Consider the following 27,981-nt stretch of genomic DNA (forward strand, 5'->3'; position numbering starts at 1 on the left):
GAGCCTGGCACTCACATGTGAATTTCAAGTAGGGTGGGGAGAGGGGAGAGGCGGACACAGTAGAATTGCACATTCAAAGTGCTAGTGGCTGTCAGGCTCCAACCAGGCAGAAGCACTGATTTTTTTTCGTTGCAAGTGCAGCCCGGTGCAAGACATTCTTTGCTTCCCTCTTACACGTCCACGTCAAAAGACGGGCAAAAGCAGGTGGGGCAATCTGGCTCCAGTATGTAGCCCCACTCTGGGCTATCTCCTCTCATGTTTGTGCAATGTGGCTCGCTCTTGAATGCTGCAGAGCTGTGGCAGGCTCCCCTCCTTGCATAAACCGGGAGGAGCGTCACCCGTCTTGGGGACAAAGGATACAGAGAAAAGAGAGTGGAGTCTTGCTTGCTTCACAGGCTCTGCATGCCAGCCTTGGCCAACTTGGGAGTCTGCCAGATGTTTTGGAATACAACTCCCATCAGCACTTGCTGGCTATGGGGTGGTGGGCATTGTCTTCCAAAACATCTGGACAAAGCTGCTCCACTCCCGCCCCTGCATTCAGTGGAGGGAGAGCCACTAAGGCCTAGTCGTGCCAGGGTGGAGCTGTGCCCCTCGTGGTGAATGGAGAATTGGTACGCAATGAAGACAATAGCTGCCAGCAAGCGAGCCTGGCCAACGCGGGGGTCTTGGAAGCCCCACAAGCCATTCCAGCAAAGGTGGAGGAGAGGAGAGTGACTTGCCAGCGTGGGTCTGACCGGTTAGTGTTCATTACATGGAGGGGCGTGAGAAAGGGCTCTCTGCTCTCCCTCACCCCCACCTCCTGCCCAATATACACAACCCTCATCACTTCCGTGGGGCACTCAATACTATCCCGTGGTTTGACATCCCTGAAGGAATTGGCTGGGAAAGAAACAAAGTCTTCCCAACACTGTTGAGGTTAAGGCGCTCAGTGAATGGAAAGTGGGGAGGAAGGGGAGAAGGTACTCAGGTCTGTAGGGTGTGCGGTTGTGCCCCCCCACCTCCCCCCCTATGGCGTGGGGAAATCCCCCCTCCCCCTTGACAGTGATTCCCGTCTCCCCTTTCGACAGCGAGCCCATGCTCCCAGCCTTCGACTACATTTGCAGCCTCATGTCCAATCACAGTTGAGCGTGGGGTTCAAAGTTCAAGGCGCCAACTTCCTGAACGAAAAGGTGCTTCGGGAAGGCGGACCTCCTTCTTTTGCTTTTCCCTTCACTTTGGGGCCGTCTGTCCTTGAGCGGATGCAGCTGCTGTCCACCACGGCAGCTCCTCTTCGGGTGGGAGCGGCCGGGGGTCTGGCGCGGCAACGGAGAAGGGCTGAGCCGCCCCGCCGGAGCCAATCTGGACGCGACGAGGAAGGGGTCGGGGGTGGCTGGCGCTGTTGGCTCCATCGGGGCTGAGAAGTCCCCACAGGCAAAGGGATCGGGAGCCGCAAAAGGATTGGTCCTTTCAGGACCCAGTGGCTTGAACTGGCGCGGCCCCAGGCGAGGGGACTGGACTGGGGAGGAGCGGGCCCCGGAAGACACAAAGCTCCAGGGGTCGATGCGGCTGCGGACAGGAGAAGGGCGGGGCCTGGAGATGAGGCTGGCGTGTGGGGAGGGGCGGGGGGAACGGGGGCTGCGGGGGGAGGAAGGAGAAGGGAGAGCACCATCTGTAAGGAACAGAGAGCATAAGCACACATTAGCCATGATGCCCCTAACTCAAGCAGAAAGAAACCCGGGGGGGGGGACTGGAATTTGGTTGTGAAACTTCAAAAAAACTATATTCAGCTATGCCGCCGCCTTTTACGCTGGTTTAACACCCAGAGATTCGGCTAAGGCCTCCGTCCTACGAAGACAGGAAGCTACGATAACACTTTAACCCCACCAAAGAATCCTGGGAGCTGTAGTCTGTTAAGGATGCTCAGAGTTGGTATAAGACCCTTATTTCCCCTCACAGAATCACAGGGAACTCTGGGAATGGTAGCTCTGTGAGGGGAATAAGGGGGTCCTCTAACAATACTCTGCTCCCATAATTCCCTGGGGGAAGCCGGGACGGTTTAAAGTGGTATAACAGCACTTTAACTGTGCCAATGTGGCCCAAGTCCACTGATCCATCTAGCTCAGCCTTGCCTACAAGGACAGGTATCAGTTCTCTGGGGCGCAGCCGGGGGGACAATTCCAAGCCCTAGCTGGGGGCTGACCCAGGGGCTGCCTGTCTGCAAAGCGTCTGCTCAGCCTCTGAGCTGCAGCCCTTATCTGCACCAGCTCACCCTCTGCAGCCTCCTAAATTCTCCTGCCAGGACTTACCCCATTTCTGGGTTTTGTTGCCGCGGCCTTCCACAAGTCTCGGGATCTTGGGTGACATCTGGCTCCAGAGAGGAGGCAAGGCCCCCCTGTTGCCCCCAGAGGCCACATCGACGAGGAGATCTGTAGGAGGTTCCTCCTTGCACAGCTCCACCTGGACGGTGGGGGTGGACTCTTGCGGAGGGGAGGGTGGCGGGGGCTCCTGGAGGGCGGACGGAAGCTCTCGGCCCAACCCGAGAGAAGCAAGCAAGGCTGTTCCCCGAAGCAGGGCCCGCTGTGATGAGTCGGGGGGCACTGGGGCGTTCTGGGACTGGGGTTCTTCGGTTTTCAGGGGAGTCGACTGGGACACTGCCTGTTAGGGTAAGAAAGTTGGAAAGTCAAGCCACAACCTGACATAGTGGTTACAAACTTAAGTCTCCACTTAGCCCACTTAAGTTTGCACTTAGCTAAATTTAAGTCCCCACTTAGCCAACTGAAGCCCACTCAGTTTGGGGGGGGGCAGCACAAATGTGGGGTTTGCGGGCACCAACCAGCAGACTGCCATTGGCATGGTTTGAAGTCAATCGGACAAGGTTGGTTTGGGGTCATTTAATAGTGACCCCAGTTGGAATGTCCGTTTGTAAGCTGGCACAAAATGCGGGGTTTGCGGCACAAACTGATGCTAAACTCTGGCCACCTGCTTGAAGTCAACATGACAAAGTTGGATTTTTTGGTATAACTTGTGACCCCGATTTGTTGATGACTTTTTTGGGGGGTGGCATGGAACACAGGGTTTGCGGCACAAAACAGTACTAAAACTAGCACTAAACCTTGGCATCAGGTTTTTTTGGGGGGGAGGATCTGAAATTTTGGGGTCACATGTTAATGAAGTTCCCTGTTGCCTCGTTCAGCTTCTGACACCTCCCCCCTGTCTTCTCCCTCTTGCCATTTATCATCATCCCACTACCAATTCCCTGGCCTTGAACCTTCTTCCCTTTGGGGTTCCCCAGCTGATGTCTCCCACCACTCCTCTGCCTCCAGCCAGTCCATACGTTCCAACCTGACCTGGAGATACCCGGGATAGAACCTGTTGCCTTCTGCATGCAAAGCAGGAGTGCTGCCACTGAGCTACAGCCCTTCTCACAGGCATGTGCTGACACCACTCCCTCTGTATCTATTGTTAAGGTTGTGAGTGCTATTGCTTATGTCAGGGGTCAGCAAACTTGTTTAGCAGGGGGCCGGTCCACTGTCCCTCAGACCTTGTGGAGGCTGGACTATGTTTTTGTGGGGGGCGGGGCAGGAATGAACGAATTCCTATGCTCCACAAACAACTCAGAGATGCATTTTAAATAAAAGCATGCATTCTACTCATGTAAAAACACGTTGATTCCCGGATCGTCCGAGGGCTGGATTTAGAAGGCGATTGGGCGGATCGGCCCCCAGGCCTTAGTTTGCCTACCCATGGCTTATGTAGTCAAAGTGACACCTCCTGACTAGAAGAGGGAAGTGTCAGCAGGTCTGGGCACACCTCAAGACTTGCTGAAGTGCCCCATTAAAAAAAATAGAAATTTGTAAGGGGAACCCAAAATACCACAGAATGCGAACTGTTGAAGTCATCTCCTATTCTACGTTTAAAGCACATAGCTCCAAGAAACCTGGGAGTTGCAGTTTAGCCCTCAGAGAGCTCTAATTCCCATCAGGTATGGCATTGGACCACCTGAATGAAGCTCTTGGACCACTGGTGAATCAGCAGACCACCGTTTGGAAAGTCCTGTTGGCATGCAACAGCTGTGGAAAAACTATATCCAGGGAAGCTCCTATGTGTCAGATGCAGCTCAGCAAATAAAAGGAGGAAACTCCAGGTGCCAGGTGTTCATTTTATTCCAGGGGCAGTATAAACATGCCAGTGACATAACAGGTAACGGGAAATGCATGTAAAGCAGGGATGGGGAACCTCTCTTGCCCATGTATGCAGGCCACGTTGACAGGTAGGTGGGGCTGCCCATCTCCTAATCAGCTGGTACCTACAGTGACACCAGCCAACCTGTTTCCCCCCGCATGGACGACCAGCTGAAGGACGGCACCCGCCATTCCCCTCTGGCCCAGATGCATCTTTTCCTGCCTCTCACGTCATAGACATAATGCCAAGGTGTAGGGCAGTTGGGCAATGCTTGGCCAAAATGGGTCAAAATGAGAAAGGCCTGGTAGGCCCTAAAGGCCTGTGGGCTGGAGGTTCCTGACCCCAGACATAAAGCACAGACTCTATTACTGAACTACAGGTCCTCAGGGGAAACAATTCAGGAGACAGAACAGTGCAAAAAAACCCTGAAAAGTGCTCACCATTTGGGCTGGGCTGGGTCTGTTCAGGAACGGGCAGCACCTCTGGCTCCATGTACCACGTCGTTTCTTCTAGCCGCGACCTTCTCCTGTGAGGGAAACAAGAAAGGGTTGCAACGTGTTCAGGGGATGTGTACATGTCAGGAGCCGGAGTCAGGAGTAAGTCAGCAATATAAACACTGGCGTCAGTGAAGTTAACGCTGTAGCCAAATAAATCAAAACAGCGCAGGCCTATACGTCTTGCCTCTATGAGGCAAGGAATGAGGTCCTGCCTTCCCACCTCTCTCAAAGACTTCTCTCCCGCCCCCCGCCCCCCTGGTCCTTCCCCAGCAACTTGAGACTCCTTCGCCCTGTCTGTCTTTGCTGTGCCCTCTTTATTCCTCTCTGTGTTTGGAGAGACCAGGGGGGAGGTCACAGCAGGAGGGGGAGACTCCCTGGATTCTTCAGCACCCGGCCTCATTGCTGCCTCTTCACCCCACTTTGCTTCTGCCTCCAATTCTGGGCAGCTCTCTGCCACAGCCTCTTCCTGCTCACTAAACCCTGTTGCCTCTTCCGCTTCCGACACCTCCTCCTCTTCCTCCCACCTGCTCCTTCTCCCTCTCACCACTCATCGTCCTCCCACCACCAACCCCCTGGCTCTGAGCCTTCTTCCCTTGGGGATTCCCCAGCTGGTGCCTTCCACCGCTCCTCTGCACCCAGCCAGTCCGTGACAGTACAGCTTGCTCCAGTCATTAAGACCTACGATGCTGCCTTATGCTGTGTCGGCCTGTTCGTACATCTAGGCCAGCATTGTCTGCTTTGACTGGCAGCCGCTCCTCCAGGGTCTTGGCAGAGAAGGGTCTTTACCATCACCTGCAACTAGATCCTTCTAACTGGAGAGGCTGGGGGATTGAACCCGGGGCCTTCTGCATGCCAAGCAGGTGCTCTGCCACTGAGCTGCAGTCCTTTCTTTTAACCCAGGCATCCCCATTCTCAGCCTAAAAGCAAGCAAGGGAATGGGGGAGGAGGGAAAGGCTTGCCCCCTACCTGCCATTCTGCGTACTGCTCTCACATGGTTTGGGGGAACTGGAGCTCTTTGGTACGGCCGTTGCAAATCTCGTCCCCTCGACGCGGCGACTGCCGACCCCAATTTCGATCATTTTCACTTGGCTCCACTGCAAAGGGTGGGGTGGGAGGGCAAAGATAAACAACTTTTCCTACTTTATCCTCTTTTTTTGTTTTGTTTTCTACATAGGTACTATTTCTTGTTTCTTCTTTTTTGTGTCTTATCTTACTCTGTGGACGCAATTTTTAATTTTTCAATAAAGAATATAAAATAAAAAAGAAAGGGGTACATGTATTAAATGGCACTTTTGCACACTAACCTTAACTGGCTCAAACCATAATTGCTTCCTCCTCTTAGGAACAGTTAGAATTTGGAGCCCGCCCTGCAAAACTAAAGAACTACAACTCCCAGAGTTCCTTGGGGGAAAGCCACTCCCTCAGGGGATTACAGCTCCATCCAGAACTGGTCATATGCCACCTCTCTGAAACAGAACTGTTGTGTCATGGCTAAGATTCAGTTTATTGGTTTGCACAAAATCCAGGTACCTGGCTCAGCTGTTCCATAAGAAGAATATCACGAGAGCCTTGCTGGATCAGACCAAAGGCCCATTTGGCATTCTGCTTGCTCAGTGACCAAACTGATGCCCTTTGGAAGCCCACAAGGAGGACCTGAGAGCCACAGCATACTTCCCCACTGCAATTACCAGCCGCTGGTGGACTGATTATGCTGGAGGTAGCACATAGCCCTTGTTCCTAGCAGCCGCTGATGGCCTCATCCTCCCTGAATTTGTCTAATCCCCTTTAAAGACATCCAAATTGCTGACCCTCACTGCCTCCTGAAGCCGTGAGTTCCAGGGTTTAACTACGCACTGAGTGGAATACTTCCTTTAGTTTGCCCTGATTTTTCAACGTTCAATTTTCATTTGATGCTCCTGAATTTTAGTTATTATAAGGGAGGGAGAAAAAGCGTCTTTGTAGCCACTTCCTTTGCACCTCACATCATTTATACCACCCGCTAACGTGTCTCCCTGCCCTCTTACTTGCCTTTTCTTGTAACTAAAAAGCCCCAGATGTTGTAACCTTTCCTTATAAGGGAGTTGCTCCAATCTCTTGATCATTTTGGCAGCCCTTTGCGCCTCACCTAACTAGGAGCACAACTTGGTGCCATTTCACTCCAAAATCGCCGTCAATCAGCCAGGATTTGGTTGGGGTTATCTAGAGGAAGTCTGAACACTCCTGATTCCATTTGCTCCACTTCTACACCTTCCCCCCCCCCACCACCAATAAACGTTACTTACATCGGATAGCTCGGAATCGTTGGAAGGGAGGGGAGCCACCTGCCCCCATCTCCAGGCAGTCCTTCCTTTTATCCAATCCAGGAGAAGCCATTACTGTGATGCGATGCTTAAAATCTGAAATAAGGAGGGGGGGCATGAATTACCCAGTAGCACCATCTGTAACAATGCATAGTTAAAATGAGTTTAATTTAGAAAAGGCCAGCTCAGAAATCCAGGCTCTGTCAATGTTCCAAAGTTTTGGCTCACGGTTCTTCATCCCCATCACTGAACTTAGGACTGGCAACAGGTTTGTTTGTTTGTTTTTATAATTGTTAACCACATCAGTTAACAAACATGGGTACATATGCTATAATGTTATTGTTTTAGTTAAATAAATGGTTTAATTGTTATTAAGGAAATGATTATTTTTCTCCTTCCAATAAAGTACAGTAGAAAAGTTGTCCAAATATAAACAGTTGAAAACCTCATGATAATTTCATAATTATCTGTCTACTGTATATTATGGCATATAAAACTACTTTTTAATCCAGGAAAATCTTCTCAAAAGTCAGGGGTCGTCTTATACACCGGGTGGAGAATCTGCGGTCGAGTATATCTCAAACTCTATATTTTAAACTGGAAAAGTTGGGGGTCGTCTTATAGCCCAGTCGTCTTATACGCCGGAAAATACGGTATGTATAACCAAATCAGTAATTTTTGATATAACTGTGAAAACCACTCTGAAAATTATTATTATTCCAAAAATGAAAACTTCATCTGGTTGTAAATATGAAGATGATACCAACAAGAATGAATCTTTCTGTAAAAAAAAAAAGATTTAAAACAAAGTCTTACTGACTAGTGATTTAATTGTGATTTAAACCAAGTCTTACTGACTAGTGATTTAAATCAATTTGATTTAAATCAAATCCACCCTGGTTGAAATTAATATGTTAGACGTGTCTATTAACTTCAGTGGGTCTACTGTAAGTAGGGCTTGCACTGGATACAATTGCCTTGAGTCTTGTCAGGGGAAAAGGCAGGGTATAAACAAACAAACAAACAAACAAACAAACAAACAAACAAACAACAACCCTATATTCCTAGAAGGCCTGTTGTCAAGACACCCCTTCCAACCAGGGGTCATCCTTGACGGGAATCCTTGCCCTCTGCTTGGTCACCCCCCCCCCCCCCAGGGCCCTACCAAGTGGCATGCTGATGTGCTCGCTGTCCCTCCCTTTCAGCTTGTTCCTCTTGAAGGTCCCCTTCCGCTTCTTGACGTAGGGACGCTCCCGGTTCATCTGCTGAATGAGGAGGCTCAGCTCCCGCTCGAAGACTTCCAGCTCCCACTGCGCCAGCTCGTGCTCCCTCTGACGCAGGAACTCCTCCTGGGACTTCTGCTTCAGGGCTGCCTGCTTCAGCTCCTCCTCGCGGCTCAGCAGTTCCTGCAAAGAAGGGGGGTGGGGGAAAGGTACGCGTGTGGGTCTGGTCAGAGCAAGAGAGTGAGTATTTTGGCTTTTGGAAACCTGCGGGCGACAGAGTTTCCTTTCTCCGATGAGAAGTAGCAGGGCCAGAACCTGACCTAGGCCACATTCACACCATACCTTTAAAAGCACTTTAAGCAATCATGGCTTGCCCCAAAGAATTCTGGGACGTGTAGTGAAGTGTGCTGAGAGTTATTAGGAGGCCCCCTATTCCCTTCACAGAGCTACAATTCCCAGGGTGGTTTAGCAATCCATACCTCTCCACAGGGAACTCTTAGAACCCTTTACAGACTACAGCTCCCGGGATTCTTTGGGGGAAGCCAGGACTGTCTAAAGTAGTGCCATAGTGCATTGAATGTATGGTGTGAACATGGCCTTATACTGAGAACATTGGTTCAGGTATGGGGAATTTTTGGCCCTCCAGATGTTGCTGAACTACAACTCCCAGCAGCCCTGACAAGCATGGCCAATGGGACCTTTTGTGTGCAAAAGCAGGTGTTTGGCCACTGAGGTACGGCCCTTTCCCAGGGCCCATCCAGGAATCCAACTTCCATCAGTCCCAGTCAGCAAATGGGCCCTTCCACTGACCTGGGCGAAGGGGTGCACAGAAATTGCTTTCCCACCCATTTTCATTAGTAAACCCCTCACTTGACTTGCAATTCAGAGAGTAAATTCGCCTTCCTTTAATTCAGGGATGTGGAGCCTTTCGCCCTCCAGACATTGCTGAACCAGAACTCCCATGAGCCCCAGCAACCATGGCCAATGGCCAGTGATGATAGGGGTTACAGTAAAGTCATATCTGAAGGGCCAAAGTTCCCCACCCCTGGTTTTAATTACCCACATTTGTTTTTGTCTCCACCCTCACCCTTCTTTGTCTTCTGCTGCCTCCTCCTGGACATCAACATTTTATTGTTCCAGAATGTCCTAGCTGTGGCGCCGTACTGTGGCTTCCTGGGAAATAAAATGGCAGCCATCAACCCTCCCTCCCAGCTAAAAAGAAAGAACAGAACAAAGCCCATTCATACTCATTAATTACACTTTATGTTTGTTTCAGAAGCGCTATCTGTCAGTAATGCGGGGACATGTACAAGGCCCCAGTTTCAGGGCGATATCCTGTGCCTTCATTCTGGGAGCAGATGGATTATTCTTGTATCATATTGGTATTTAAAATATGTATGCTTTACCCTTTGTATCATATTGCGTTTTAAATAAGTGAATGTTTTAATTATCATGTTTTTATTCTCTGTTTGTTCTATTTTGGCAGGCCTGTGACCGTATCATAAAATAAGTGATGGATTGACTGATACCTCCAGGCAGTCTTTGCTAACCTCTGGATGTTTTGAACTACAGCTCCCATTGGACTGATGGGAATTGTAGTCCCAAACATCTGGAGGGTGCCAGGTTGGCGAAGGCTGCCTTCAAAAGTGTTCTGTTCTGGTACAACAGCGAGATTCTAGGCCCGAGTCCTGCCCCCGAATGAACGTTCCAGCTCCTCTCGCCTCCCCCTCACCTTTTCCTTGGCACGCAGCTCATCAAACATGTCCTGGATCTCGACTTTCCAATCGTCCTGCATGGAGTGGAAGGACTCCTGGGGCATATCATGGAGGACTTGGGTCTCCAGCACCGTCAGTTGGGACAGGATGGATGCAAAAGTGGGGCGCCGGTGGGGGTCCTGCTCCCAGCACTCTGGCGGGACCAACAGGGAAGCGAGAGGGAGGGAGACAGAATGCACACAGAGGTCAAACTGGTGCCAGAAATGGGTAGCCTCCCCGGTACAGCCCTTTCCCACCTTCTTTGCAGGGGGTCCCATCTCACGATGGAATCCCTAAGTCCCGCCTCCTTTATTGATTCCTGCTTACCTGCCATGAGACGAGCAAAGGGTTCTGGGCAAGTGGACGGGATAGGAAGTGTTAGCTTGTTCACAGCGACCCCATAGGCCACGGCAAGGCCATCAATGCCCCGGTACGGAACTTCGCCAGTGAGAAGCTCCCAAAGGAGTACCCCATAGCTGGAGGGAAAAGGACAAGGGAGATAGGGCTAAATTCTAGGGTGCTGTTGAGTCACCCGGGATCTCTGCTTGCAGGGTGATATTCTGCTGCCCTCTCAGAACAGGCCAAACAGTGGAGCTCTGGGCTTCCCTCCTCTCCTGATCTTTGCAGGGGTGGGGGTGGGAATTATATATATTTTTTAAAAAAATTAATTGATTTTAACAATTTTAAGCACTTTACAATTTCGTTAAATTTTCATCCTTCCATCTCTCTCACTGGGGGAAACAGATTTTCACTCCCCTCTCTCACCGGGAAAGACAATAACCATTTCGCATTTAACAATAATTAACATACTCAATGTCATTGCTTAGGCCTGGCCCATTTCTGTAGGCCAGATATTCTTCCTTTCCTCAAGTTCATTTTCCCGTTGACTTCCTCAGGTCCCCCCTTGTTGAATTCATTATCTATCCTCTTTATCAGTTTTCCAAATTCATAGACATATCTATTTTTACCCCAATATTACATTGGGGGTGGGAATTATAAAGTCCCTCCTCATGATTCTTATCCAGACATTTTGAAACTACATCCATAGAGGGTTCCACTCTGTCCCCTTCCAGTTGATCTGCTATTCCAGCTGTTCATTACTAGAACTAGTGCCTAGTGTCTTTTTCCTCCTTCTTCCCAATCTATTTTCCTTTTGTGCAGTGTCTTTTGGGGAAGTTTTTAATGTTTGATGTTTTATCATGCTTTTATATTTGTTGGAAGCCGCCCAGAGTGGCTGGGGGCAACCCAGTCAGATAGGTGGGGTACAAAGAATAAAACAACATCAACAATTTAGCTTGTAAGCCTGAGGGCAAAGGCTGTTTTATTGTTGGTATTTGTAAGCCACCCAGGGGTTCTTTTCCCTCAGTTAATTAGCAGGGCTAAAACGACAAGCAAACATGTACCTGGAAAGTTAAGCCCATCTCTTTACGCTTACTTACGACTGATGCTTGCGATCGAGACTTCGAGCTGCAAGCTCACAAGGGGTTTTTACACCACACCCAAGCCGGGCAATGAAAAATGGTTTCAGTCACTTGTTACCCAATGTCCTGTCCTGTGTATGCCCACTGTGGTCACATTCACATTTAAAGCACTGGGATACCAGTTTAAATAGTCACGGCTTTTCTCGAAGAATCCTGGGAGCTGAGAGTTGTTAGGAGGCCCCTATTCCCTTCCTTGAGCTACAGATTCCCAGAGTTCCCCACAAAGAGGAATTCATTGGTAAACTGCTATGAGAAGTGTAGCTCTAGAACAGAGGTCTCCTAAAAATGCTAGTCACCCTTCCCACTTTCCCAGGATTCTTTGGGGGGAAACAAAACAATTTAAAAGTGGCATCAGAGCACTTTGGTGTGAATGAGGCCTGTTTCTGTCTGCCTCTTTCTTACACACACACATACACGGCCTGCGTTCAGCGTTGCCCAGACCTGGACCTGGAGTGTCCTTGGCGGAGGAACAAGGGGAGCAAATCCGGCCCCATAGCAGATACCCACATTGCCAATGATCGTGAGGACCTGTTAGGGATCCCCGCACCAACTGGCTGTCACTCAGACCCTCCAGTCTCCCTCAAGGCCAGAGGAGATGGCAAGGCAGTCAGGAACTTCAGAGTTGCTGTCAAAGTGCCTGGCTAGCTGCATGTGAGGAGGGGGAAGTGCATGTCAGCACGTGCCTGGATCAGGGCCTGGCTGAGAGCCAGAAAGGGCTGGAACCTCCAGCTCCCAGACAAACCCTCAGTCTGAGCTGCTTCCCTGTCAAAGCTCCAAACCCAGCCTGAAAGGTGTGTGTGTGTAAGAGGGGAGACTCTTTTCTTACACACATGCAGAATTTTGCTTCCTTTACCTGCTGTGGAATTCCACGGATCCTTGGAGCAAGAACGTGAAGAGCATGTTAGTTAACTGGGACTCTGACACGGTTTTCAAAACAGGGTGTTCTGCTTTGGCAAGGGAGGTGTCCCAGGGCAAGAGAGTCCTTGTTTTTTCCTGCACATCTGGGCTCCAAGGCCAAAATCCAACCTTAGACAGGGCCCACCCCACCCTCTCACCTCCAGACATCACTGCCCCGGGAGAAGGTGGAGCTTTTGATGACCTCTGGTGCCATCCAGGCGTAGGTGCCCGCCGCACTCATTTTGGTCGTCTTGTGCCACTCGCGGGCCAGCCCAAAATCAGTGATCTTCAGTGTCTTCCCACTCACATCTCCATCGTCCACGTATTCCGCCAGCAGGACTGAGGGGAGAGAAGAAGCAGACATGGGATTCTGAGGGAAACCAGTGAAGGAGGCTTGGAGGCCTCCATCCAGGAAAACGCATCAGAGAGGCCTTGCTGGGCCAAAGCTTCCCTGGCCCTCATTCCCTACAACCTGGAAGCCTTTTCCTTAAAATACCCCATGTACATCTGAGGAGCTAATCAGGAATGAGTAGAAGACACCCTTCATATGCTCAGAGTCCTTTTGTTACAAATAGTAACAAAATACCTTTTCTCCCATTAACACGGACATCTACCATTGCCCCATCCTGATGATAATTTTGTATGGCGCACCTTTTTTCCTCCAGAGAGCTCAAGGTGGCATACGGATTTCTTCCCCTCTCAATCTTATACTCTCACAACAACCCTGTGAGGTGGGTCAGGACGAGCGATAGCGACTGGCCCAAAGTTACCCACTGAGCTTCATGGCTGTGTTGACGACTTAAACCCCGGAGTCTCCCATGACCTAGTTGTCCTAATGTTGAGTTAGGACATGGACCCAACATTGGTGGGATGGAAAGTTAAGGGTACAATTTTATTTTTCAAGGCTATTTGGGTTTTAGCACATTATCTTAATAAATATTGGGAGAGGGGGAAATAGCAAGTTAAAGGTGGTTAATGGACTTCAACATAGTGGATCATACAACCTTTTAAAGGGAAGTTTTTAATGTTTAATAGTATTTTTGTACATGCTGGAAGCAGCCCAGAGTGGCTGGGGCAACCCAGTCAGATGGGCGGGGTACTAATAATAATAATAATAATAATAATAATAATAATAATAGCAGCAACAGCTTAAAGGGAGCTTAAATTACAAAGGCTGACAGCCTTTTGTGACAGCCCTCCGTACTGCCTTTTTGTTTGTTTTTGTGTGTGTATATATATATACAGATTAATTTTTAATTAAATTTTCTGTTTTACAATTTAAAATACTCATTTAAACATCCTTAAAATATCAATGACTTTCGTTCTTCTCTTTCCATGGTTCATTTTGCACATCATAAATCCCTGCATATTTTACAAAAACTAAACCAGGGGTGTCCAACCAGTAGATCGTGATCTACCGGTAGATCCCCGGCTGATCCTGGTAGATCGCGGGATCCTTATCATGTACAAAAAGTTACAGGGGGGAAGCTAAAAAACTCTGTGCAATCCAATGACAATGGGTTGATCACTGCCAGGTTTTTTATACCGGGAGTAGATCACAGTCTCTTCGGAGCTGGACATGCCTGATTACTAAACCATTCAGTATTCCATTATTGCATCCATCAAAACTTATTTACACTGTTGAATTTATCTTAATGCTTCCAGCGCTTTCAGCTGTACAGAGTTCCCCCCCCATATATTCAATAAACGTTTTCCAATATTCTTTAAACATTTGTTCTTCTTGTTCTCTTGTTCTATATGTTAAGTCTACAGAGCTGCACATATTCTTTTCAGCTTAAGTTGCTATTCTGGAGTACTGCCTTTTTGGTGGCTACGGGGTTATGATTTGGCTACTAGCCACAATGGCGATATTTTACATATGCTATTGGGGGCACTATGCCTCCAAATACTGGTTGCTGGGGATCACGGCTGCTGCACTCAGGTCCTGATTGTGAACTTCCCACAGACATCTGAGAGCTGGATGCCGGGCTAGATGGGCCTGATCCGGCAGAGCTCTCCTGACATTCTTATTGCTGCACTATGTGGCAATCTTTCCCTGGGAAGGCACCCTTGTCAGCACCTCCCTGGCACAAAAGGAGCTTCCTGTGCTGGCAGCTTTTGCCCACGCTGCCAAGCTTCTTGGCACACACACACACTGCATGGAAACTGCGCCAGGGCGAGGCAGAAGCAGTCACGCTCCCCCGCTCTAACCTACTAAACCCAACTCAGAACTTCACAGGCAAAAGAACCCAGGAGTCCTGGCTCTACGCCCTGATGGTCCAAAAAGCTGACACCCCCCCCCCATCACTACTCTTCAAAGTAAGGAGATGAAAGAATTTTGCTCAGTACAGTGGTGAATTGTCCAGATTGAACTCATACTTCTCTCCTGCCGCTGCAAGTGTGTTTTCAATTTCCTGCTGGATTCCAATGGCTTTGGGCGTTATTTTAAAGTTGCTAGTCCTCATATTTAAGGCTCTCTACCATACCTGTTTGATGCTCCAAGATCAACGCTAGAGCCCTGAGACCAGTCATTAGAAACTAATGCCTGGCTGTCAGGAATGCAACATGCCAGAGCTGGAAAAAGCACATGTAATTCTTGGTACTTTTTTTTTAAAACCTCTATTTGAGATGGTAGTGATTCCCCTTAAAGACCTATACAACTTGAGATCCAGGAGCCAGAAGGAGCATCTAGATGATTGTAGTCATTGATCAATGCTCTTCTCTAAGTTCCCCCAACATATGAGTGGAAGTGGAATCCCAGAGCTGGAAGGGATCCTAGTGGTCATCTAGCCCAACCCCTTGCCCAGGGCAAGAATCTTCCAGAGACAGCATCCCTGACAGTCTCTAGTTAAGCACCTTCAGTGAAGGAGAGCCCACCACCTCCTGAGGCTGCCTGTTCTGCCTCCAGACAGCTCTTACTTATTAGGATGTTTCCCCAGAACAGTTTTGGGGGCAATGTTAAATATATAATGGGGCACACACGGAATAGGAGACGGCAAATCTTAGGAACCAATAATCACACTGAGTGTGCGCAGGTTTCGTTTTATTAAGAGCAGGCATTTGGGGAGGGGGATCAGGCCTATGTTGGTCAGGGATCTAGACAGTGGCATGTGGTAGGGAGAGGGTTGTTAAACCTTTTCCTTCTTCTGTGCCTGGACTCTGATAAATATCACCGCACTGAACGCTGCTCTTTGCCCAGGAGGGAAGCGTCTACAGCAACTTCCATGTGTATGTGTTCACCGTGGCAAGAGAGAAGGTTTAACCCCGTTCCCTTTGTGTTGTGGCCCCAATTCGGCTTCCTTACCCCCACCTTTTTAAAGTAGGTACATTAAATGTGATCGTGCATTTAACAATGTGCAGCTTGCCTGTTAGAAAGCTGTTGCCTTTTCTGAGTGGCTGCCAGACAGAGATAAAGAAAATGTCCAGCTCTCAAAAACCCTAACTGGAGATGCCAGGGATTGAAATGGCAGCTTTCTGTATGCCAAGTAGATGTCTTCCCACTGAGCCAGGGGTGCCAACTTGAGTAAAATATTTTTGGGGGAGCAGGTAAGCCCGGCCCCCCATAATCAATCACATGTTGGGGCTCACCCACACCATCTGAATGGCAATGCCCATCAACTTTGGGGGGCTTGGCCCCCTCAAACACTTTATTGAGGGAGGGCAAAGGAACTTTGGCCCCTAGGAGTTTGCTCCTATCCCTGAGGTGTCACACTCTTCCTTCCCTCCTCCTTGCAGATACATACAGGCAAAAGCCCTTTGTGCACGTCCACCTAGACTTAGGTCCATTTCACTACAGTCGTACCTCGGACATCGAACGGAATCCATTCTGGAAGTCCATTCGACTTCCAAAACGTTCGGGGACCAAGGTTCGGGAAACGGCGGACGTTTGGCTTCCAAAGAACGTTCACAAACCGGAACAATCACTTCCAGGTTTGCGGAGTTCGGGAGCCAAAACGTTCGCCTTGCAAGGCGTTCGACTTCCAAGGTACGACTGTATTTTGGTTATGAATAAACCAAATAATCCTTGATGCTACTTGAAACAGAGCTGCCTTTGCCATACCTTTCTGATCTGACATATTTGGAATTGTAATCTATCTGCCTTACCTAACGCATAAGCGGATTAGTGTCTATCACTCTCATGACTGACAGATGCTGCAGAGCATTATAAATACAAACAACACCACCCAATAAACAGAAAAAAAGCCTGTCTCCTTAATCCAGCTGTACGAGCACAGGATACGGTGACCCAAGACTGCACTCTGCACGTCATCAGAGGCACTGCTGTTACCGTTTTGAACCTCCCAGGTCCTGGGAAATGGTTATGGTTGTCTCCCTCTGGGACACCCAAAAGGACTCCCTCCCACGTTCCTTTAGTACCAGTTGGGAGCATCAATCCCTCTCAGCCCTGGCCCTCAGCTACGGCCCACCAGCCCTTTCCACAGCCCTGGCTGTGAGGCAATCCTGGCCCTGCCGTACTGGCTGGGCTTTGGCCCCATGACCCGTAGGCGACTCAAGCATTTCCCTGGGACGCTGCGTCACTGAGCGCCCCATTGTGTGTGGCGCTGGCAGGAGAATCGGTCCATTGTTCCATTGGGCTGTAGGGAAGGGGCTCCCCCGACAGAAGTACCCCAAGAAGGCACCCTCCCCGCCCCCAACAGCTGCTGCTGCTCTGAGGCCTAGACGTTTGTCCCTTCCCCCGTCGGCTGGGACAGAGAGGAAGCCTGAGCCAGAGCAAGCAGGAAGCCACTGGGGAGGAAGTGAAGGGACCAGATCTCTGCCACAACCACTGGGCCATTGTTTTAAGAGAGGCTGGCGAACAACTCTCTCTCTCTCTCTCTCTCTCTCTCTCTCTCCTCTCTCTCTCTCTCTCTCCCTCCCTCCCTCCCTCCCTCCCTCCCTCCTCTGCCTTGAAAGAACACCCTATGCAAGGAAAGCCCTCTTTAAAACAACGCCACACCCTCCACCGACATCCACAGCCTTCCTAGAGATCCCGGAGGGAGGTCTGCTTACCAGCACCGTCACACAAACACACACAACTTAATAAGTCGCCTCTTCTCCCTACATACCCACCCAAATCGCTTTGGTCTGTGGAACTGGCACCGATTCATGTGCCACGTAACACTTATTCCACAATCCATCTTTTTAGTGTGGCAGCACCCACACTTCAGACATTCCAAGTGCCCCTGTTTTCCAGGGACAGTCCCGGATTTACAGAAGCTGTCCCGGTTTCTGTTTTGACCCCAGAATGTCCCGCTTTTCCTTAGGATGTCCCTATTTTCATCGGAGAAATGTTAGAGGGTATGGAGTTATGCAAACGCCCCGCCCGCCCGCCCAAGCCAAGGAGATAAGTAACTATACAACCTTTTGAAGACTCCTGAAGGGAGCCCTGTGTAGTGAAGTTTTTAAATATTTTATTATGTTTTTATATAAGTTGGAAGCCGCCCAGAGTGGCTGGGGCAACCCAGTCAGATGGGCAGGGTAGAAATAAAATGATGATGATGATGATGATGATGATGAAGCCATAACTGTTTCAAGTGGTACTATAGTGCTACGAATTAACCTACGAATTAACCAACACATTACCTTGTGTTCATGGGTGGCCCACTGAATTTTTACTTGGCAGCATAAAGGACTAGAAATTTGTCTCTTCTCCCTCTCAAAAAGACAAGGTTCTCAAGGAACTGCAATATCAGTTTTAACTGATTTTAAGACTCTGGAACATCATGGTGAAGGACAGGTAATAAATAAACATATCTAGGGTTGTCGTCAACAACTACGTTTTCATCAGGGTAGACCCATGGGAATCAATAGTCCTAAGCTAGTTATGGCTATGGATTTCATGGGATCATAGAATCATGGAATCATAGAATTGTAGCGTGGAAGGAATCCCAAGTGTCATCTAGTCCAACCCCGTGCAATGCAGGAATCTCAGCTATAGCATCCATGAGAGATGGCCATCCTACCTCTGCTTAAAAACAGAGGTTTTTAAGCAGAGTCCACATCCTCCTGATAGGTCTACTCAGAATAAGGCTCAGATGGAAAACAACCTTGAACAAATAATATTATTATTAAGTATAATACAGGGGGAGTTCTTGGGGCAGCTACAGAGTGAATTATCCTTCCCTCAACTAGTACGCACACAGAGAAACACTTATGCCTTAGCTGGATGGTCTGCAACAGCGGAGCAAAGACTTGGAACATAAGGAGGATATATATGTTACACAGAAATAATCTTGCCTCTCACACGGATGTTCAATCACATGCACATAAACAACCTCAGGGTCCCTACTTGTGATTCTACTACCAAGGACTGCTGCTTTACATACAAGAGAGTTCCCATGGTGATTATTGCACAATTGGCATGCTGGGGTTTTCTGCTCGTGATTTCACAACTCCATGGCCTCCCCAACTGTCTGGGAGTTCTGGTTCACAATTCCAGGACAGGAGAGAGAACAGGCAGAACTGAGATCCTCACCATGGTGGGGGGTGGGGGTGGAGAACAACTGTGCCAGCACCACAAGAGGAGTAGTAAGATCTTTGAAGGCACACCAGTGACAGCAGCTGCCACCACCAATTCAAAAGCTGACACCTAAGTTGAGAATCCCTACACAGATCCCTCACTGGAGTGTGCAGGCAAGCCAAGACTCGCCGTGTTAGAAACTCAGGTATACAGTATAAGCCAAGCGCCAAATGACTCCTTAAACCAAGATTGCAGTCGCCAAAACAGAATGTCTAGTTGCCATTTTAGGGCAAGACGGCTCTAAAGTCTTCTTTTTTCATGGACTCACTGTGACTGATTAAACATCTGGCTAGTTCAGCTGACAACCCTGAGCTAGCTTAAGAACTTAAAAGAAGAAAAGTCACTTGATCCAGGGACAGTCCGCATATCTATCGGCCTATTCTGACCTCTTTTTCTTAATGCTGACTGCTCCTGCTCAGGCTGCACAGATAAAGCAATTTGGTTCCTGAAATTCATTCCAACTGTGAAGATAAAATTTAACTGACAGAATTCTACAGGATGGGGTTTTAGCGTGTGAAAAAAACAGTCCAGATCCAATGGTCCCCAGGTGGTAGAGATGTCAGGCGCCATCCTGGCGCCCAGGCATCTTCCATTGGTTGCGAGTGGTCGAAAACCAGGTGCAAAATGCGCCTGGCGCCTGGCTAATTTCGAACACTGTCAGCAACTACCCCCTACCTTAATGGGAAGTAGTAACACTCAGGATTGGATGGGTAAGCTCCCCTTTCCACCCTCCCACTGCCAGCTCTCGCTCTCTGCCTATTTCTACAACCCCCACCTTTCTTTGCCTGGCAGGTTGCCAGGGAATGGGCAGATTTCTCTTGCCGGAGGTCTGAACTACTTTCTTGCACAGGGATTTCCTTCTCCCCTTCCATCGTTGCATCTGCTTCGGCCGTTCCTGCCTCCCACTCCCCACTTTCTCTTCTCCTCTAACCCCAAGCTACTGCCACCCACATGATATTAGACTGAGGGCCACGTGAAGCCAGGCCGAGGGCCGCAAGCTCCCCGTCCCTGCTTTTAGGTCTCGTTGCCGGCTGTTCTCTGCCATCAGAAGCGCAGTGGGTGGTGACCGGGGAAAGGGCCTTCTCTGTGAGGAGCATTGTGAAATGCTCTCCTTAAGGAGGCGTGGGTGGCGCCGACTCTGATTTGGCTTCTGCATGGGGACAAGATGTGCTTTTAAAAACAACAGCAGCAGCTTTTAAGAATAATTCTATCTCCTGCCCTTGCTTTTCAGCTGCTGCATTAAATGGTGGTGCTTCTCTAACTCTTTAATTGCATTTACAGTAAGACACCCTGGGAATTCACTGAAGGGGGCTGGAATTCCTGCAATGAGAATAAAGAATGGTGTTTGAGGCACTGCCATCCAACCCCTATAATATTGTGGTGTAAAGTTGCAAGTGCCACTTTGCCTGGGTATAAAGAAACTCTCCTCTCTGTTAGCGTTTTGTATGTTCAACAGCAAACTGGAGCACTGAAAACAGGGATGAGGGCCAAGCCTTGGCTCAAGCTGTGTTTTTTATTATTATTATTATTATTATTATTATTATTATTATTATTATTATTTATTTAAATTTGTAAACCGCCCTACACACGTAGCTCACAGGGCAGTTCACAACATACTGTAGCAACTGCCCTCCCCACAGTCAGCTCCCCAGGGCTTGCCATTAAGTCAAACTAACACAGTTTTCATGTATTGATGAAGTCATCAATACATGAAAACTCTGTGTTGGTTTGGCTTAATGGCAAGCCCCGAGATCTACTGAAGATCCTTCGTGGAGCAAGAGGTTGCACAAGATGACCTCCATGAAGGATCTTCCGTGCAGGACGTTACAGTGAAACAGCCCTGACTGACAGCCATTCAGGCTCTGGGATTTAACAGCCCCTGCAAAGGAGAGCCCACCTGAGACTCCCAAGGCAGCCTGGTTCTCTGTCGGGCAGCTTATGCCACTAGGAACTTTCTCTTAATCTTTAGCCAAAACCTTCTTCCCTGCCGTTCCCAGACCTACAGTAGGGCTCTACACCTAGACTTCCAGAACAACAGTTAGCAAGGCCACAAAAGCTCTCAGCACCCTTAACAAACGCCAACTCCCAGGATTTTTTGGCACGGAGGTCACGACTATAAGGTAGTATTATAGCATGGTGTGAAGGTGGCCTGAGTCTGCTCTGTCTTCTGCATGACGGACGGCCTTTCAGATATTTGAAGACGACTCTCATGCTGCTTTCAGGTATTGCCAGATGGTCGAATACTGAGATGAGTGACAAAATTTACACACACACGCGCGCGCGCACACACACACACACACACACACGACCTGGAATAAAGAAGGGAGAACCTGTAGACAAGCAATTGTTGTTCTTTGAGAGGAGTTGAAAGCAATTTGGAAGAGGGATCACTGTTTTGGGGGGTGTACCTACTCCTTCCATGTTCACCTGTGATAAACAGGTTTGGCAAGTTTTTCGTACCCCCCCCCGCCCACCCCTGCAAACTTGTTTGATCAGAAGTGACAGTAGGAAGAAAGAAGTCTGCATGTGTGTGTACATCACAGGAAGTGAAACCTCTCTCTCAAGCCACCTCCAACTACTTAAAAACGACTGTCTACATCAGAGCTTTCCAAACTGTGTGTCATGACACGTTATCGTGTCGGCTTCAGTGTGGGCTGGAAAGAGAGCTTGCTGGTAAAGCTGAATTACTGGTTTGCTAGCAAAACTGAATTACTGTGTCACAAAACGATGCATGTCTAAAAAGTGCGTCACCACCATGACAAGTTGGGAAAGCTCCGGTCTACGTTCTGTTACGGTAGCTTATTCTTCTATAGAGAGGTAGGTGCCAAGGTTTTTTTGAGCCCGTTAGGAGAGGCTATATGTACAGCCACCCAGGACAACTTCAGTAAAGGGCAAACTGGAAGCACCACAAATAATAATATAAAATATAAAATAAATAAATAAAATTATATATTTTATTATTTGTATGTAGGGCAGTGTACAGACAGGCAGGGTAATAATAATAATAATAATAATAATAATAATAATAATAATAATATTAATAATAATAATTTCACACAAATTCACCCCAACCTCAGAGTAATGGGGCTTCAAATAAGGGGAGTTTGAGGGATTTGATCCTGGCCAATTGAAACTGATCCACTCCACACCTTTTGAACAAATGTGCTGTTTGAAACTTCACCTTCTTTGAATGTTGACGATTTGGTCTGTGACCGTTTAATAAAATTTGATTTGGATTCTTTGAATGTTCACGACACTGTTCTGGTCCATAGCTGTCAACCCTCCCTGCTGTTTCCCAATGCTATAATAAGGGAATTTCCCGCAAAAAAAGGAAAAGGTTGACAGCTATGTTTTGGTCCTTAATAATGACCAAAATCAATTACATATTTTGAATGCCAGTTTTCATGTTGGTTTTTAAAATAAAACAGAAAGAGATTAATGTGGAAACGTGACAAAATGGGTGGAAAGAGATGGATTTGTCTGGCCCTGGCACCAATCCAGAAATGGCCCTGCTCCACATCCTCCTTTGGGTGTTTTTGCCAGGCTGGAATGTGTCATTGAACTCTGATCATGCTTCTTGATGGAGGATACAGAGCAATGTGTTGAGTGTGTGTAGAAACTAGCTGATTATACAATGGTAAAATTAACATTCTTTTTGCTCCGCCCACTTTTGCTGCCAGCCCTGCCTACAAGGGACATGTGACCCCAGAAAGGAAATGGCTCATAGGCTGAAAAGATTCCCTATCTTGTGCACGAATGGGATAGTCCAGTTGGTTAGAGCGTGGTGCAGATAATACCAAGGTTGCAGGTTTGATCTTCATATGGGACAGCTGCATATTCCCCAGGGGTCAGCAAACTTTTTCAGCAGGTGGGCGGTCCACTGTCCCTCAGACTTGGGTGGGGGGCGGACTATATTTTGGGGGGGGGGCCGGAATGAATAAATTCCTATGCCCCACAAATAACCCAGAGATGCATTTTAAATAAAAGCACACACTCTACTCATGTAAACACACGCCGATTCCCGTACTGTCCGTGGGCCAGATTTAGAAGACAACTGGGCCAGATCCAGCCACCGGGCCTTAGTTTGCCTACCCATGGACTAGATGATTCTCAGGGTCCCTTCTGACTCTCCAATTTGATGACAGCAGCATTTGTCCTTGCTTTGAGGGAAGTAATCGTTCTTAGGATAGGTGAGGCCCCTGAGCCAGGAAGATCCGCGGGCCTAAAGTATATGCATATATGCCAGTTTGCAGCACTCTGTCACATTCAGGAGTGACCAAGAAACGAGGACAGTGCTTTGCACACAGGTGCAGGATGGGTGCTTAACATCTACTCCCTTCCCAACTTTGCATCCAAAGGCAGCTCCCATTTAGTCCTATATTTGGAGGAATCCTGTCGCGGTGAACATTCCCTGCCATATACGGGCTTGTCCTCCTCTCACACCATGCCTGACATAATGGTGGGCATTTTGCAAACTGTAATAACTACAATTTAGGGAACAAATTGCTAGGTACTGTTCCCGCAGCGTAAGAAGCAGAGCTGCCGGATTAAGAGCAAAGGCTCACCTCTTCCAGTGTCTTGTTCCCCATGGTAGCCAACCAGATGCTCCCCATTTAACCCAGATTTAACTTCTTTAATACAAAATTAAATTCATTAACCCAGAATTAAATTCATTATTCCAGAATGAAAACAACCCTGCAAGGCATGATTCTCATATGACCGACGGAGGCGGGCAGTTGGGATGGGACTAAGAAAACAGCCATCTTCCAATCAGCTTTGAAACAGGAACCCTTCCACCAGTACTCTGCTGGAAAGACGTGACATCTAGGGGACAATGTGCCTCTGAACATGTGCAGAGTGCCTTGCAACCGGCACAAGGGAGACAACTGGCCATCTGCCTATCTGCGATGGGGAGGTGCGGGCTTCTGCCACAGGAAGATTTGCTTTGAAACGGATCCAAGCAAGAGTTGCTTAGGGCGAGGGCTGCAATGGTATGGTACAAAATTCCCCCTCCTTGTCCGTGGTTTCCCCTCCCCAAATCTACAGCTGGAGGAAGCCCAGCGCCTGGAGAGAGAGGAAAAGGCTTCAAATCATCAGGCTCTTGTTTGCATGGAAAGAAAAACATTTATCTCGCCCTCACAAGAGGAAACGACAGTGTAGAGTTAGTTTCTGGGAGAGGGAGGGAGAGAGAGAGAGTGTGTGTGTGTTGCTGTCACTTCCTTCTAGCTTTGGGTCACTGGGGTCACGCTCGCTTGCTGTCTGGTGGCAAAACTCCGGGAGAACAGTGAGAGGGTGGAAGATAGAACTTCATTTCCCAAACTGGACCTGCTAGTTCTCATGCCTGCCTCCACCTTAGTTCACCTCTTGAACTAAGGCAGGTGGGAGAGGGAAAAAATGTGTTTACTTGGCAGGAGGGGAGGGACAGTACTCTGGATGTGCTCAGAGGCACCCTTGCTTCTCATGTCCCAGAACTGAAGGAAGATTCCAGGCCAGATTCTGGCTTAAAGGCTCCTTTCCTGTGCCTTCCAAAACCTTCCTGTCCACTGGGCAGCTTGCCCCTTCAGGATGGGATGTAGCTCTGTGGTCAAGTGCCCGCTTTGCACACAGATGGTCCCACGTTTAAACCCTCAGCATCTCCTGTTAGGCTGGGAGAGTCCCCTGGCTGAAATCTTGGGGGAGCAGCTGCCAGCTAGTGCAGATTCCTTCGCTTCATGGGGTTGGACTAGATGACCCCTGGGGTGCCTTCCAAGTCTACAATTCTATGTTTCTATACTATACTGAGCTAGACAGATCGATGGTCTGACTTGCTATACAGCAGCTTCCTATGTTCCTATTGCTGCATATACACCATACTTTAAAAGCAAATAAAACCCCGGGAACTGTAGTTTACCCCTCAATGAGCAACAATTCTCAGCACCCTTAAATTGCAATACCCAGGATTCTCTATGGGGAACAGGTGCTTTAAATTTACGGTGCATATTCCTTATCAATGGCTTCTTTTGAGAGTGCTGCTTGCTCCCAGTACACCTGTTCCAGAAGTCACCTTTTCTTTCCTTCATCTCCCCCCCCCCATTTTTATTTTACACTTGAAACACTAACAACATTTCCAATAAAAGAAACACACAATTGATATTGACTTCCCTTCCTGTCCCTTCCATGGTGAATTTTATTACTTCCTTTCCCACAACATATTCTAATTTCTCCCTTTATCTTATTTTCCTCATCTTCATATATCAGTATTTTTTTTACTGCTTAATTTATTCTGTCACTGTTAACTTCTTAATATGTTTACAAATATGTCTCTAAATAAAACCTTCCCAGTCTTCCTCAAATGGTGTTTTTTTTAAAAAAAAAAAAAATCCTGATCTCTTAATTCTGTTTGTCAGTCTCGCCATTTCTATATATTCTATTAGCTTTGTCTGCCATTCTTCCTTTGTTGGTATTGTTATCTTCCCTCCATCTCTGAGCATACACCATTCCAGAAGTCACATTTTCAGCCATGGAATCCTTCCCTGTAAACCCAGACAGGTGAGGATCAATCAGCGCCATTGCTGAAAGGAAGGCTTTCCGTGGTTCCCTGCCCCCTGTGGGGCACAATCCCTAGTGGGAAGCTATATTTCTACACAATGAACTACACAATGGCACAAACCGCCTGCTGGATTGTGTACCCCAAAGCTAAAATAAATTAGGAAGGACATAGCACAGGCCATAAAACTGATGCAACTTGGAATTGCAGTTTTGACATTTATTATCAAGGCTGAAGGAAGGAATGGGGAAGTCGTCCCCCCCCCCCCCCGCACATTAAGGTCGCATTCCTTCGTGGCCAATGCTCTAGGTGCTGCATGCCAGGGGTGGGAGGGGCCAGATGCAAAAGTAGGCAGAGCAATGCATGTGACACTTAGCTTTGTGCAGTAGGTTGCATTCTGGGCACATAAAAGCCAGAGGCAATTGCATGGCTCCCCCTTCCCCCACATATTTCCACCCTGCACCCAGGCAAGCAAGACACCTTCTCACAGTCCGAAGACAGGCAAACCAGGCAAAACAACTCAGCTATGGCACAGAGCAGGGCTGGTGAGGGCTATGGCCTTGGGTGAGGTTCAAGGGCCAGACAGAGAGGTCCCGGGGGCCGTATTTGGCCCCCAGGCCTGATGCTCCCTGTTCCTGGCTTACAGTGTCCTCATTTTCTTTAGTATTGCACTCAAATCTGCAAGCAGGGTGGTGTCTTTCCGTGTTTCTGCACAACAGCAAACGTTTGGTTAGGAGGAGAAAGAGACAGAGCCTTTTCCAACATGGCACCCAGAAGATGACATTCTCTCCCAGAAAGGTCCGCCTGGCCTCCTCCCTGTTCATCTTTAAGCTGGCATTAAAAAATGACATTATTTCAACAGGACTGTTCCAAGTTAATTTTCCGTGTTCCATTCTTATTTTCCCTCCTCGGTTGTCGTTCTTTTCATTATTTGTCAGTTTATGGCTCGGTTACATTTTCTCGTGTTTTGTTCCACTGTTTGAGTTTAAGATAACGTTACGCGAGCAATTTCAGGCTGAAAGGCGGGGATGCACATTTTTTGACACGAACTAACCAACAAGCTAGATTTGTTCAGGCAAAATATATGCAAATATATGCAAATCCCTCACCACCACCACCACCAACCCCAACACTCCTACTCACTGTTGTTGGATTTCAGGTCACGATGGATGACCGGCACGATGGCTTCGCAGTGCAGGTACTGCATCCCATGAGCGATTTGCACGGCCCAGTTGATGAGGATGTGGGGTGGGATCCTGCGGCCAGCAAGCATGCGGCTGAGGGGACCCCCGGCTGCATATTCCATCACCAGGCACAAGTTGGGCTCGCGGAGGCAGACGGCTTTGAGGGCGATGATGTTGGGGTGCTGCAGCATGGCAAAGAGCCGGGCCTCTTGCCGTACTCTCTCCGACGTGGTGCTGATGTCCTCGTCCGGATCTTGGCGGGCCGCCTTGACCGCCACCAACTCCCCCTTCCAGCTGCCGCGGTACACCTTCCCGAAGCCACCAACCCCAATCACTTCCTCCAGCCTCAGGTCCCGGAAGTCGGCCTCAGGGGGGCTCCCGGGGCCCGCGTAGCCCCCCGTCTTGGGCGACACATAATTGGAAGGGAAGATGCCCACTTGGTCGTTCACTTTGCCGGCCCACCAGCCTTCGTCCCCAGAGATGGCGGCGTCCCACGAGAGCACCTCCACCAAGTCGCCTTTCCGCAGGGTCAACTCATCGCTGCTGGCGGCCTCGTAGTCAAATAACGCCGTCCAGACAGGGTTGGCGTAGGCCGTGGTACCCCCGCTCCGCGAACCTGGCGCCCAGGCCACTAGTGGGGCCTTCCGGAACATGCTTCCCAGGGGCTCCTTGGGGTACTCTGGGCCTCATTGGTCCAGGGCCCCCCACATCTAGGTCACTAACATTGCCTTCCTCGCCACTTCCCACAGGAAGGAGACCATCTAGGGAGCCACAGGGGCGTTTAGCAGGGAAGTGGGGTGAACACTCCTGCCTGCCAAAACCCCCTCCCGTCAAGGAAGCAGGAGCCAGCCCTTTTGAGTTTATAGACTCCTCTCAACGAATCAGGGGTCAGAGGCTCTCCATCGCCCACACCAGGGGTCGGAAGACCGCCCCGTCTAGCCTCTCCCGCAGAGAACAGGGGGCCGCTCCCTACGGCCGGTTTCCTCCCAAGCGGGCGGGGAACTCGTTAAGGGGCCCCCCGTCGAACCCGCCAACGCGATCCGATGTAAGCAATGGTGGTCGTCCCCCGTCCCCACCCTGGCGTCTCGCCTGCTCTTCTCCAAAGGCAACACCGTCCGAGGCTCTCCAAGCGGATCTGCGCCGCGATCAGCTTCCTTATCCAGTCCCGTCCGGTCCCTCCCCTCGAAGCTTCCAGGCGAAGCGGCGCCCGGCTCCGCGGAAAGTACTCGCTCGCTAGCCCCGTTTCAAAGCCGGCGCCGGGACGGATGTAGGGCAGGCAGGACCCCCGTCACACAAGGAAGCCGTCCCGTCGAGGAGGAAGCCCCGATGGCGCGCCTGCCTGGGCTTTGTACCTTCGCTTCGCTCGGTCCTGGGCAGAAGTGCCGGACGGAGCGAGGCGGGGAAGGCAGGGCAGGGGAGGGGTTTGAATTCCTCGGCC

The 27,981-nt window shown here is 49.2% G+C and overlaps 1 protein-coding gene across 1 annotated transcript; it reads right to left on the reverse strand.

Moving 5' to 3' along the window:
• Positions 1-1,238: 1,238 nt before the first annotated feature.
• On the reverse strand, positions 1,239-27,981 carry MAP3K11 (mitogen-activated protein kinase kinase kinase 11). Its single transcript, XM_033174641.1, is given in 11 exon segments — positions 1,239-1,648; positions 2,286-2,634; positions 4,602-4,687; positions 5,625-5,672; positions 5,674-5,752; positions 6,941-7,054; positions 8,124-8,364; positions 9,914-10,089; positions 10,263-10,411; positions 12,472-12,652; positions 26,503-27,981. Coding segments are annotated over 11 exon segments (2,319 nt in total). The 5' UTR covers positions 27,197-27,981; the 3' UTR covers positions 1,239-1,446.

Source organism: Lacerta agilis, chromosome 17, assembly GCF_009819535.1.
Source record: "Lacerta agilis isolate rLacAgi1 chromosome 17, rLacAgi1.pri, whole genome shotgun sequence".
Taxonomy (NCBI): Eukaryota; Metazoa; Chordata; class Lepidosauria; order Squamata; family Lacertidae; genus Lacerta; species Lacerta agilis.